Raw genomic sequence first — 12510 nt, forward strand, 5'->3', positions numbered from 1 at the left:
GGCGAATCCAGTGCAGAGACCACTATTATCGGAAAGCGGACCGCCGGCCGAAGAAGAGGATACCGGGGTTATGGTAGCTAGCTGCTGTCATACCAACGATATTCCTCTTCAAAGTAAGGACGTATATTGGCATGCGGTGGTCCAGAAGTGGTTAAAGTGTCGCTTATGGAGATTTTTAAGTACCGTAGTTTGTCGCCATTCCACGAGTGTGCGCAATTTCAAAACATAACATGTTAGGTATCTATTTACTTGGCGTAACATCATCTTTCACATTGTACAAAAAAATTTGGGCTAACTTTAGAGTTTAGTTTATTTTTAATTCATTGAAGCGTATTTTTTCCCAAAAAATTGGACTGCTGCGCAAATACAATGTGACATAAAATATTGCAACGATCGCCATTTTATTCTCTAGGGTCTCTGCTGAAAAAAACAAAAAAATAAATAAAAAATTATATTATATATTTGGGGGTTCTTAGTAATTTTCTAGCAAAAAATACTGATTTTAACGCTTGTAAGCAACAAGAGTATTTTTTCCCAATGTATTGCTTTGTGACATAAAAAATGTCAAGACCCACCAATTTATTCTCTAGGGCCTCTGCTGCAAAAAAAAAAGAAGAAAAAAACATATAGTGTTGGGGGGGGGGGGGGGGGGGGGTTCTAAGAAATTACTGATTGTTACTTGTAAACAAAAATTGCCAGAAAAGGCCTGGAGGTCAAGTGGTGTAAAAACCTGGACTCAACCTCTTGCAGTCCCTGTACAATAAAACTTAGACGGGAAGCTAGAGAACCAGCACAAGGTGGCACTGTTATGATTTTAATAAAAAAACAAAAAAAAAACATCTAAGTACCTTTTTCCTAATCAATTTTCTGCTGCCACATGACCCGGCTCTCTTCCAGCCTGTCTGCTGCGAAACATACGCAGGAGGAGCTTCTAGTCCTCAAAATCAAAATAATGAATATCAGTAAACGGTTTTAAATTATCTTACAAATACCGTGTATATTTGAAATCAAATCTTTATTATATTTTGGCAATAACATGGCATGGGCAGATTTCTGCCAGTCAAAGGCTGTGTCACGCTGCTCCAGGCTGTGTCTTGGAATAAGAGGGAGGTGAAGCCTCCATCAATCTACATGTTATATCTCACCCCCCCCCCCCCCATTGTGTTTAGCTGGTTAGTGGGCATGGAGGTGGAGGGAGGGAGTGGGCTGTCATTCACCACTGTGTATACGCCCACATGTGTGACTCTATAGTCACATGGGCTGCTCAGATGTGATAAGGAGGAAATGCTCAGCATAGAAACTCACTGAAAACTGAGTCAGTGTTCCAACATGATAATGACCCCAAACACACCTCCAAGATGACCACTGCCTTGCTAAAGAAGCTGAGGGTAAAGGTGATGGACTGGCCAAGCATGTCTCCAGACCTAAACCCTATTGATCATCTGTGGGACATCCTCAAACGGAAGGTGGAGGAGCGCAAGGTCTCTAACATCCACCAGCTCTGTGATGTCGTCATGGAGGAGTGGAAGAGGACTCCAGTGACAACCTGTGAAGCTCTGGTGACCTCCATGCCCAAGAGGGTTAAGGTAGTGCTGGAAAATAGGAAAGGTTCCGAAAGGTTAGTTTTTACCGCTGGGCTTTAAACAACGATGTAAAAAATATATAGGTAGCAAACTTGGTCAAAGAATTATTGTCAAGTAAACTGATGGATACCAACCCAAATAAACTTGGTCTGGATATCCAGGCTTTCATTACTTCTGGCCATGAAAGACCCCTCAAACCCTCAGGTCAAACATTTCTTATGGAGTTCTGTTTATGTGGTTGTAAAGAATGTTGGCGTCTCTTGGTTTTCATACACCTCCTTCAAATGTATGTTCCACATAAACATTCATGTCCGTTATGTCCAAAAATGTCCTTATTGTACTTTTCGCTATGGAGTCACATGTGTACTTTCTTCTGATCATTGGATCCATGTTCCTTCTAGTGCTCCGGCCACATGATCAATGTATACTTCTGTATCCCCATCATCATGAGTTGCCCACTGGTCCAGCTAGTGAGCCTCCAGTGTGCTTCTGTCTGCCATTTTGTTTTAGTAATTTTGGTTCCGTTTGCCATTTTGCTTGTGTCAGCCATTTGATGTCCTGTTCCATCATGTTCCGTTGTGTTCATCACTGTCTTTGTTTCCCAGTGAACCGCCACATAAAAGAGCTCCTGGAAAGGAAGAAGAAATCCAAAATCAGAAAGAAACCAAAGCCTTATATTGAAGATTATGATGGTAGGGTTGTGACCCGTCTCTGTAGCGGCTTTCCCCTCTAGAATAACCATCTTCCTTCTCTCTACGTAACTCCTACCTCAACCTTATCGCCCAGTGCGAGACCCGCTACTAGACCTAACGCAAGACCAGATGGCGAAAATATCCCTCAGTCTGAGCCTATAGAGGGTGCAGAGGAAGGGCTCTCCTGAACATGGGCTCAGGGGCCACAGTGTTACTGCTCCTCCCCAGTATGACTGTTCTTCTCTCGGTGTTACCGATTCCCCCGTTATTTACTGCTTCTCCACAAATGTTACTGCTCCTCCAATGTTACTGCCCCCCCCCCGTGTTAATTCCCAGTGTTATGGCTTTGCCACCATTGTTACCACTCCCCAGATGTTATGCCCCAGTGTTACTACTTCCCCACAGTTGCTGCTACTCCCCCTCCGGTCTTACTTCTCTCCCCACTTTGCATTACTGTTTCTCCCCAATGTTACTCTTCCTCCTTGGTGTTACTGCTCCTCCTGCAGTATTACTGAGTCTTCCCCTTTGTGACAGTTTTTTTCCTGGTGTTACTGATCACCCCCTCCAGTGCTACTTCTCCTCTTCCCCTGATGTTATGTACTGCTTCTCCCCTGGTGTTATCGCACCTCTTCCAGTATTACCGCTCCAATTTTATGTTTTTGTGTTAATGCTCTTTCCCATGTGTTACCTCCTCCCCCCTGATGTTACAGCTCCTCCACCAATGTAACTGCTCCTTCCCCAGGGTTACTGCCCAGCCCCCAGTTGTACTGCTTCTGCAGTGTTATGTCCTTGTGTTACTGCTCCTCCCCCCTGCTGTTACCGCTCCTCCTCCTGTGTTACTTCTTGACCCCTGATGTTACTGCTCCTCCTCCTGTGTTACCTCCTCCCCCTGATATTACCACTCCTCCTCCTGTGTTACCTCCTTCCCCCTGATGTTACCGCTCCTCCTCCTGTGTTACCTCCTCTCCTCTGGTGTTACCGCTCCTCCTCCTGTGTTACTTCTTGACCCCTGATGTTACTGCTCCTCCTCCTGTGTTACCTCCTCCCCCTGATGTTACTGCTCCTCCTCCTGTGTTACCTCCTCCCCCTGATATTACCACTCCTCCTCCTGTGTTACCTCCTTCCCCCTGATGTTACCGCTCCTCCTCCTGTGTTACCTCCTCTCCTCTGGTGTTACCGCTCCTCCTCCTGTGTTACTTCTTGACCCCTGATGTTACCGCTCCTCCTCCTGTGTTACCTCCTCCCCCTGATGTTACTGCTCCTCCTCCTGTGTTACCTCCTTCCCCTGATGTTACCACTCCTCCTCCTGTGTTACCTCCTCTCCTCTGGTGTTACCGCTCCTCCTCCTGTGTTACTTCTTGAGCCCTGATGTTACTGCTCCTCCTAAGTTACCTCCTCCCCACTGATGTTACTGCGCCTCCTCCTGTGTTACCTCCTCCCCCTGATGTTACTGCTCCTCCTCCTGTGTTACCTCCCCCCTGATGTTACTGCTCCTCCTAAGTTACCTCCTCCCCACTGATGTTACTGCTCCTCCTCCTGTGTTACTTCTTCTCCCCCCCATAATGTTACCGCTCCTCCTCCTAAGTTAACTCTTACCCCCTGGTGTTACTGCTCCTCCTCCTGTCTTACCTCCTCTCCCCTGGTTTTACTGCTCCCCCTATTATGTTACCTCCTCCCACCTGCTGTTACCGCTCCTCCTCCGGTTTTACCTCCTCCCCCCTGATGTTACTGCTCCTCCTTCTGTGTTACTTCTTCTCCCTCCTGATGTTACTGCTCCTCCTCCTAAGTTACCTCCTCCCTCCTGATGTTACTGCTCCTCCTCCTAAGTTACCTCCTCCCTCCTGATGTTACTGCTCCTCCTCCTGTGTCTCCCCCCCACAGTGACTGCTCCTCCTCCTAAGTTAACTCCTCCCCCCTGGTGTTACTTCTCCTCTCCTGTGTTACTCCTCCTCAGGTGTTACGTCATAGTGATACTGCTCCTCCTCTGGTGTTATGTCATAGTGATACTGCTCCACCTCTGGTGTTATGTCATAGTGATACTGCTCCACCTCTGGTGTTGTTGCTCTTCCCTGGGTGTTACTCTGAGTCCCTATTATTACACCGCTGTCTCTGTCACTGCTCCCTTATTGTCTGGTGAAGCAGTTTGTTGGATTTTTATAATGACCTTTATAAAGATAACAGAATATCCGTAGCTTTGGATTTTTCTTTTTTTTTAAACATTTTTGTATGAGTGGCCTGCTTTGCACTCTTATATTTGCTATATTTCTGGTAAATAGCTGATTTATTTTTTTTTTAACCAGAAAAGAGAGATTTTCGTGTCGTCTGGTCAAAACTCTTAATTTGCCTACCAAACGTCTTCTAATCTATTCTATGTGTGTCTGCCCCTCCTGCAGTCCGCGTCTGTCTCTAGATAAAAATCAAACCTTAAATCTCACCAAATCTTCTTAAATGTAAATTGTTTATTGACTAAAAATATCTTTGCTTTATTTTATTGCTTTTTTAATCAGGTAAATATGATACGTATGAATGTGTACCTTTCTCCAAGCAGCTGACTGCAGGTCAAATCAAAAGCTGCCCTTCTGAAATTAAAACCCGAAGAGCAGGAAGATCAGACTACACACATTGTAGAGTGAAGAGCAGGAAGATCAGACTACACACATTGCAGACTGAAGAGCAGGAAGATCAGACTACACACATTGCAGACTGAAGAGCAGGAAGATCAGACTACACACATTGCAGACTGAAGAGCAGGAAGAGAAAAAGGAACAAAAAAGTGGGACTTTGAATGAAACATGCACTCCAGGAGACAACACAACAACCATGAACATGGCAGGTACCCAAAATAGAATAGAACCAAAAACGTTGAATGGAAGCATCACATGACATCAATTGGCATTAAATGGTTTAATGGTATAAAATTGTAACAAAAGTACAAATCGTAACATGATTCATGCTGATACTATAGAAACCCAGATCTATGAAAGACAAGTCTTACATTATACATAAAATGTGGCAAAAATACAATGTAATAACATAATTAGTTTACACTGTAAACACTGTAGAAGACAGTTTCATAAAAAGCAGGTCTCCATGATAATAAATTGTAATCTTAGTTGGTTGGTAAAATCCAATTACATGTAAAATAAAAAAGTGATGCAATATTAGACATAGGGGGGCAAATATTGGCTCACAGTCCCATAGTAAAACAACCTAATTGGTTCGTGCCATACATATTGTAGATAGCCAAATCCACTGAAGTGTATCTCCATGGTAGATAATTATAGTCATAGTTGATTGGTACAGTCCAATTGGTATATATACAGTAATAGAGTGATATTAGTATGGTATAAACGGAAGAGCATCTATTGGCTCGACGCGTTTCGTGGCGAGCGCCACTCTTCAGGAACAGGTATGAAGTAGGTGTCTATAAATATTAAAAACATCTATATTAAAGAAAATTGTAAAGTCAGTCTATGTAAATGGGGAGGAGGGGGGGGAGAAAAAGGGGGGTAGAGCCTGATTCTCAAAACTACTTACAGGTAATCCTGTGAGGTTGGTCATAGGCATGTAGTAGTTGTAAGTAGTTTTGAGAATCAGGCTCTACCCCCCCTTTTCTCCTCCTCCCCTCCTCCCCATTTACATAGACTGACTTTACAATTTTCTTTAATATAGATGTTTTTAATATTTATAGACACCTACTTCATACCTGCTCCTGAAGAGTGGCGCTCGCCACAAAACGCGTCGAGCCAATAGATGCTCTTCCGTTTATACCATACTAATATCACTCTATTACTGTATATATACCAATTGGACTGTACCAATCAACTATGACTATAATTATCTACCATGGAGATACACTTCAGTGGATTTGGCTATCTACAATATGTATGGCACGAACCAATTAGGTTGTTTTACTATGGGACTGTGAGCCAATATTTGCCCCCCTATGTCTAATATTGCATCACTTTTTTATTTTACATGTAATTGGATTTTACCAACCAACTAAGATTACAATTTATTATCATGGAGACCTGCTTTTTATGAAACTGTCTTCTACAGTGTTTACAGTGTAAACTAATTATGTTATTACATTGTATTTTTGCCACATTTTATGTATAATGTAAGACTTGTCTTTCATAGATCTGGGTTTCTATAGTATCAGCATGAATCATGTTATGATTTGTACTTTTGTTACAATTTTATACCATTAAACCATTTAATGCCAATTGATGTCATGTGATGCTTCCATTCAACGTTTTTGGTTCTATTCTATTTTGGGTACCTGCCATGTTCATGGTTGTTGTGTTGTCTCCTGGAGTGCATGTTTCATTCAAAGTCCCACTTTTTTGTTCCTTTTTCTTGTCCAATTATCGAGAATGGAGGCGCTTGGCTGTACACACCTCGCGCCTCATTCAAAGTCCCACCTTGCTGCTCAGTTTTTTAATTGAAGAGCAGGAACATCAGACTACACACATTGTAGAGTGAAGAGCAAGGTAAAGCCATAATGTGCTAGTATGCATACTTGCATACTAGCACATTATCGCATAGCACATTATGTGAAACTTACCGTATTTATCGGCGTATAACACGCACAGGTGTATAACACGCACATTAATTTTAAGAGGGAAGTTTCAGGGGAAAAAAAAAAAATTTTAAATAAGGAACTTTGAAGCAAAATAAGGGTCAGTGCCCATCTGCAGTCTCACCATTGCCACCAATGCAGCCCCATCAATGCCCATCTGCAGTCTCACAAGTGCCATCAATGCGACCTCATCAGTCCACATCAATGCAGCAGCCTCACCATTGCCATCAGTGCAGCAGCCTCACCATTGCCATCAGTGCAGCCTGATCGATGCCCATTTGCAGCCTAGAGGGGACAGGGAGGGGGGCGGGACGAGCGCCAAAAGATTACATACAGTGAGAATCTCCTATGATAGACAGAACAGTGGTCCAATGGCAGCCCAGGAGACGGGACTTCCTATTACGGAGGCCGCCAAGTAAACAGGAGATTCTCACTGTATGTAATCTGACAGCGCTCAACCCGCCCCGCTTCCTGTCCCCTCTGAGGCATCTAAAATTGAAGTATTGGCGTATAACACGCACGTGCTATTTGCACCCAATTTTTAGGGTAAAAAATTGAGTGTTATACGCCAATAAATACAGTACTTGAAAATGAAGCATTCCAGCAATGCGATGTCATCGCTGGAAGCCGCTTTCATCCTCATCCGTTTTGCTTCTGGGATCGCAGGCTCCGGCTCTTTGACTGGCCGGAGCCGCGATAACGTCACTCCTGCACATGCGCACGGAAGCCGCCGTTTACAGCACATGGCTCTGAAGGAATGTCACGGACGGCCGTTCCTTCAGAGTGCATGCGCCAGTGATGTCACTTGCTACTTGTACACTAAATATCTCCTAAACAGTGCAGCTTAGTTTAGGAGATAACAGTGTAAATTTGCTGTCCCCTCAAAATAACTCAACACACAGCCATTAATGTCTAAACCGCTGGCAACAAAAGTGAGTACACCCCTAAGTGAAAATGTCCAAATTGAGCCCAATTAGCCATTTTCCCTCCCTGGTGTCAGGTGACTCGTTAGGGTTACAAGGTCTCAGGTGTGTTAAATTTGGTGTTATGGCTCTCACTCTCTCATACTGGTCACTGGAAGTACAACATGGCACCTCATGGCAAAGAACTCTCTGAGGATCTGAAAAAAAAGAATTGTTGATCTACATAAAGATGGCCTAGGCTATAAGAAGATTGCCAAGACCCTGAAACTGAGCTGCAGCACGGTGGCCAAGACCATACAGCAGTATAACAGGACAGGTTCCACTCAGAACAGACCTCACCATGGTCCACCAAAGAAGTTGAGGTCACGTGCTCAGCGTCATATCCAGAGGTTGTCTTTGGGAAATAGACGTATGAGTTCTGCCAGCATTGCTGCAGTGGTTGAAGGGGTGGGGGGTCAGCCTGTCAGTGCTCGGACCATATGCCGCACACTGCATCAAATTGGTCTGCATGGCTGTCATCCCAGAAGGAAGCCTCTTCTAAAGATGATGCACAAGAAAGACCGCAAACAGTTTTCTGAAGACAAGCAGACTAAGGACATGGATTACTGGAACCCTGTCCTGTGGTCTGATGAGACCAAGATAAACTTATTTGGTTCAGATGATGTCAAGCGTGTGTGGGGGCAACCAGGTGAGGAGTACAAAGACAAGTGTGTCTCTACAGTCAAGCATGGTGGTGGGAGTGTCATGGTCTGGGGCTGAGTGCTGCCAGCACTGGGGAGCTACAGATCATTGAGGGAACCATGAATGCCAACATGTACTGTGACATACTGAAGCAGATCATGATCCCCTCCCTTCATAGACTGGGCCACAGGGCAGTATTCCAACATGATAACCACCCCAAACACACCTCCAAGATGACCACTGCCTTGCTAAACAAGCTGAGGGTAAAGGTGATGGACTGGCTAAGCATGTCTCCAGACCTAAACCCTATTGATCATCTGTGGGACATCCTCAAATGGAAGGTGGAGGAGCGCAAGGTCTCTAACATCCACCAGCTCCGTGATGTCGTCATGGAGGAGGGGAAGAGGACTCCAGTGACAACCTGTGAAGCTCTGGTGATCTCCATGCCCAAGAGGGTTAAGGCAGTGCTGGAAAATAATGGTGGCCACACAAAATATTTGACACTTTGGGCCCAATTTGGACATTTTCTCTTAGGGGTGTACTGACTTTTGTTGCCAGCGGTTTAGACATTAATGGCTGTGTGTTGAGTTATTTTGAGGGGACAGCAAATTTACACTGTTATACAAGCTGTACACTCACTACTTTACATTGTAGACAAGTGTCATTTCTTCAGTGTTGTCACATGAAAAGATAGAAGAAAAGATTTACAAAAATGTGAGGGGTGTACTTACTTTTGTGAGATACTGTATATACACTACCTATAGGTAAAATTTAATGTTGGAAGTTTACTTCCACTTTAAGGCAAAGCTGTTTTTTTTAAGTTTTGCAAAAGTTTTGCATTTAGTTCTACTATAGAGGTCTAAGGTTTCTTTAATACTGTGTTTTCATTATTTTTATTTAGGTTTAATTTTATGATTTTTTTTTTTACGTTCAAAAGATTTTTATTATCATTATAGAGCTTACAGTGTTACTAAAGTCTTGTTTTTTTTGCATTAAAAATAACAAACATCTTATGCCCCGTACACACGGTCGGACTTTGTTCGGACATTCCGACAACGAAATCCTAGGATTTTTTCCGACGGATGTTGGCCCAAACTTGTCTTGCATACACACGGTCACACAAAGTTGTCGGAAAATCCGATCGTTCTGAACACGGTGACGTAAAACACGTACGTCAGGACTATAAACGGGGCAGTGGCCAATAGCTTTCATCTCTTTATTTATTCTGAGCATGCGTGGCACTTTGTCCGTCGGATTTGTGTACACACGATCGGAATTTCCGACAACGGATTTTGTTTTGGAAAATTTTATAGCCTGCTCTCAAACTTTGTGTGTCAGAAAATCCGATGGAAAATGTCCGATGGAGCCCACACACGGTCAGAATTTCTGACAGCAAGGTCCTATCACACATTTTCCATTGGAAAATCCGACTGTGTGTACAGGGCATTATACTTACCTGCACTGTGTAATGGTTTTGCACAGAGCAGCCCCGATCCTCCTCTTCTTCTCGGGTCCCTCTTTGGCGCTCCTGGCCCCTCCCTCCTGTTGAGTGCCCCCACAGCAAGCAGCTTGCTATGGGGGCACCCGAGCCGCAGCTCCCTGTGTCCGTTCAGATACGGAGCCGCAGTTCGGCCCCCGCCCCCTCTCTCTCCTGATTGGCTAACTGACTTTGATTGACAGCAGCAGGAGCCAATGGCTCTGTTGCTGTGCCTCAGCCAATCAGGAGGGAGAGTCCCGCACGGCCAAGACAGTTGTGGACATCGCTGGATAGAGAGGGGGCTCAGGTAAGTATTAGGGGGGCTGCCGCACACAAAAGGATTTTTATCTTCTGCCTTTACAACCACTTAAACCGCTTCTGGACCGCCCCATGCAGATATACTGTGACAGGAACACGGATCTCTGTCTTCCCCCAGTACAAAGCACCTCCCCCCACACAGAACGCACTCCCTAGCCACACATTTAACCCTTTGATCGCCCCTGTTAACCCCTTCCCTGCCAGTGGCATTAGTAGTTGAAGTAACGCAGTGCCGTATCGCAAAAAATAGCCTAGTCATTAAGGGGGGGTAAATCCTTCCGGAGCTGAAGAGGTTAAGAAGAACTTACATCCATAGAGCCGAAATCTATAGCAACAAAATGTCACCACATTGCACAGTACACAGGGAAGGGACATATGAAGTAGAACATCAATGAGCAAAATGCCTGATAAAACATTCATTAAAAAACATTTCAAACCAATTAAGGTATCAATACAGTGAGAACAGGCAGTGGCGGTGCGTCCATTAAGGGCACACGGGCACTGCCCCCTCCAGCCACCCCCATCTGTGTATAATGGATAGATTCATGCATTGCATGATTTTGAACCACCTGGTTAGAGCCATAAGCTCTAATAGGCTTCAAAAAAGGTAGACTCCTGGCACAAAGCATTGCGCTACGAGCCCACCCAGGTGTGTTAGAAAAGCGAATGAATATTCACTTTCCTAACACTGAACCGCTTCTCCGTCAATCAGGTGCTCAGGTCTGTTACCCGTCACCTGATTGGCTGAAAGGACAGGCGCTACGATTGAACTCCTATTGGGAGGAGGGGAGGAGACGCACGGAGGACACAGGAGCCACCGCACAGGAGCTGTCTGACCCGCTGCAAGGTCCCATCGCTTTCCGCCATCACCCGCATGCCTGCCTGACCCGCCACCGAGACAGGGTAAGTAACAGGCAGACGGCGAGCGGGCGGGGGAGTCACAATGGCACTATTTGATGGGGCACAGTGGCAGCATTTGATGGGGCACAATGGCAGCATTTGATGGGGTACAGTGGCAGCATTTGATGGGGCACAATGGCAGCATTTGATGGGGCACAGTGGCAGCATTTGATGGGGCACAATGGCAGCATTTGATGGGGTACAGTGGCAGCATTTGATGGGGCACAGTTGCAGCGTTTGATGGGGCACAGTGGCAGCGTTTGATGGGGTACAGTGGCAGCATTTGATGGGCAAAGTGGCAGCATTTGATGGGGCTCAGTGGCAGCATTTGATGGGGCACAGTGGCAGCATTTGATGGGGCACAGTTGCAGCGTTTGATGGGGCACAGTGGCAGCGTTTGATGGGGTACAGTGGCAGCATTTGATGGGCAAAGTGGCAGCATTTGATGGGGCTCAGTGGCAGCATTTGATGGGGCACAGTGGCAGCATTTGATGGGGTACAGTGGCAGCATTTGATGGGGCACAGTGGCAGCATTTGATGGGGTACAGTGGCAGCGTTTGATGGGGCACAGTTGCAGCGTTTGATGGGGCACAGTTGAAGCGTTTGATGGGGCACAGTGGCAGCATTTGATGGGGCTCAGTGGCAGCGTTTGATGGGGTACAGTGGCAGCATTTGATGGGCAAAGTGGCAGCATTTGATGGGGCTCAGTGGCAGCATTTGATGGGGTACAGTGGCAGCATTTGATGGGGTACAGTGGCAGCATTTGATGGGGCACAGTGGCAGCATTTGATGGGGCACAGTGGCAGCATTTGATGGGGCACAGTGGCAGCATTTGATGGGGTACAGTGGCAGCGTTTGATGGGGCACAGTGGCAGCATTTGATGGGGTACAGTGGCAGCATTTGATGGGGCACAGTGGCAGCATTTGATGGGGCACAGTGGCAGCATTTGATGGGGCACAGTGGCAGCATTTGATGGGGTACAGTGGCAGCATTTGATGGGGCACAGTGGCAGCATTTGATGGGGTACAGTGGCAGCGTTTGATGGGGCACAGTTGCAGCGTTTGATGGGGCACAGTTGAAGCGTTTGATGGGGCACAGTGGCAGCATTTGATGGGGCTCAGTGGCAGCGTTTGATGGGGCGCAGTGGCAGCGTTTGATGGGGTACAGTGGCAGCATTTGATGGGCAAAGTGGCAGCATTTGATGGGGCTCAGTGGCAGCATTTGATGGGGCACAGTGGCAGCATTTGATGGGGCACAGTTGCAGCGTTTGATGGGGCACAGTGGCAGCATTTGATGGGGCACAGTTGCAGCGTTTGATGGGGCACAGTGGCAGCATTTGATGGGGCACAGTGG

The 12510-nt window shown here is 45.9% G+C and overlaps 1 protein-coding gene across 1 annotated transcript in view; it reads left to right on the forward strand.

Moving 5' to 3' along the window:
* The window catches only part of LOC141145607 (rho GTPase-activating protein 39-like), a gene marked incomplete at its 5' end in the record, with an annotated part of 174282 nt that overhangs the window by 74107 nt on the left and 87665 nt on the right, over nt 1-12510 (forward strand). The window contains 1 exon segment of the mRNA XM_073632433.1: nt 2189-2275. Within this exon segment, the coding sequence (XP_073488534.1) occupies nt 2189-2275 (87 nt within the window).

Source organism: Aquarana catesbeiana, linkage group LG05, assembly GCF_042186555.1.
Source record: "Aquarana catesbeiana isolate 2022-GZ linkage group LG05, ASM4218655v1, whole genome shotgun sequence".
Taxonomy (NCBI): Eukaryota; Metazoa; Chordata; class Amphibia; order Anura; family Ranidae; genus Aquarana; species Aquarana catesbeiana.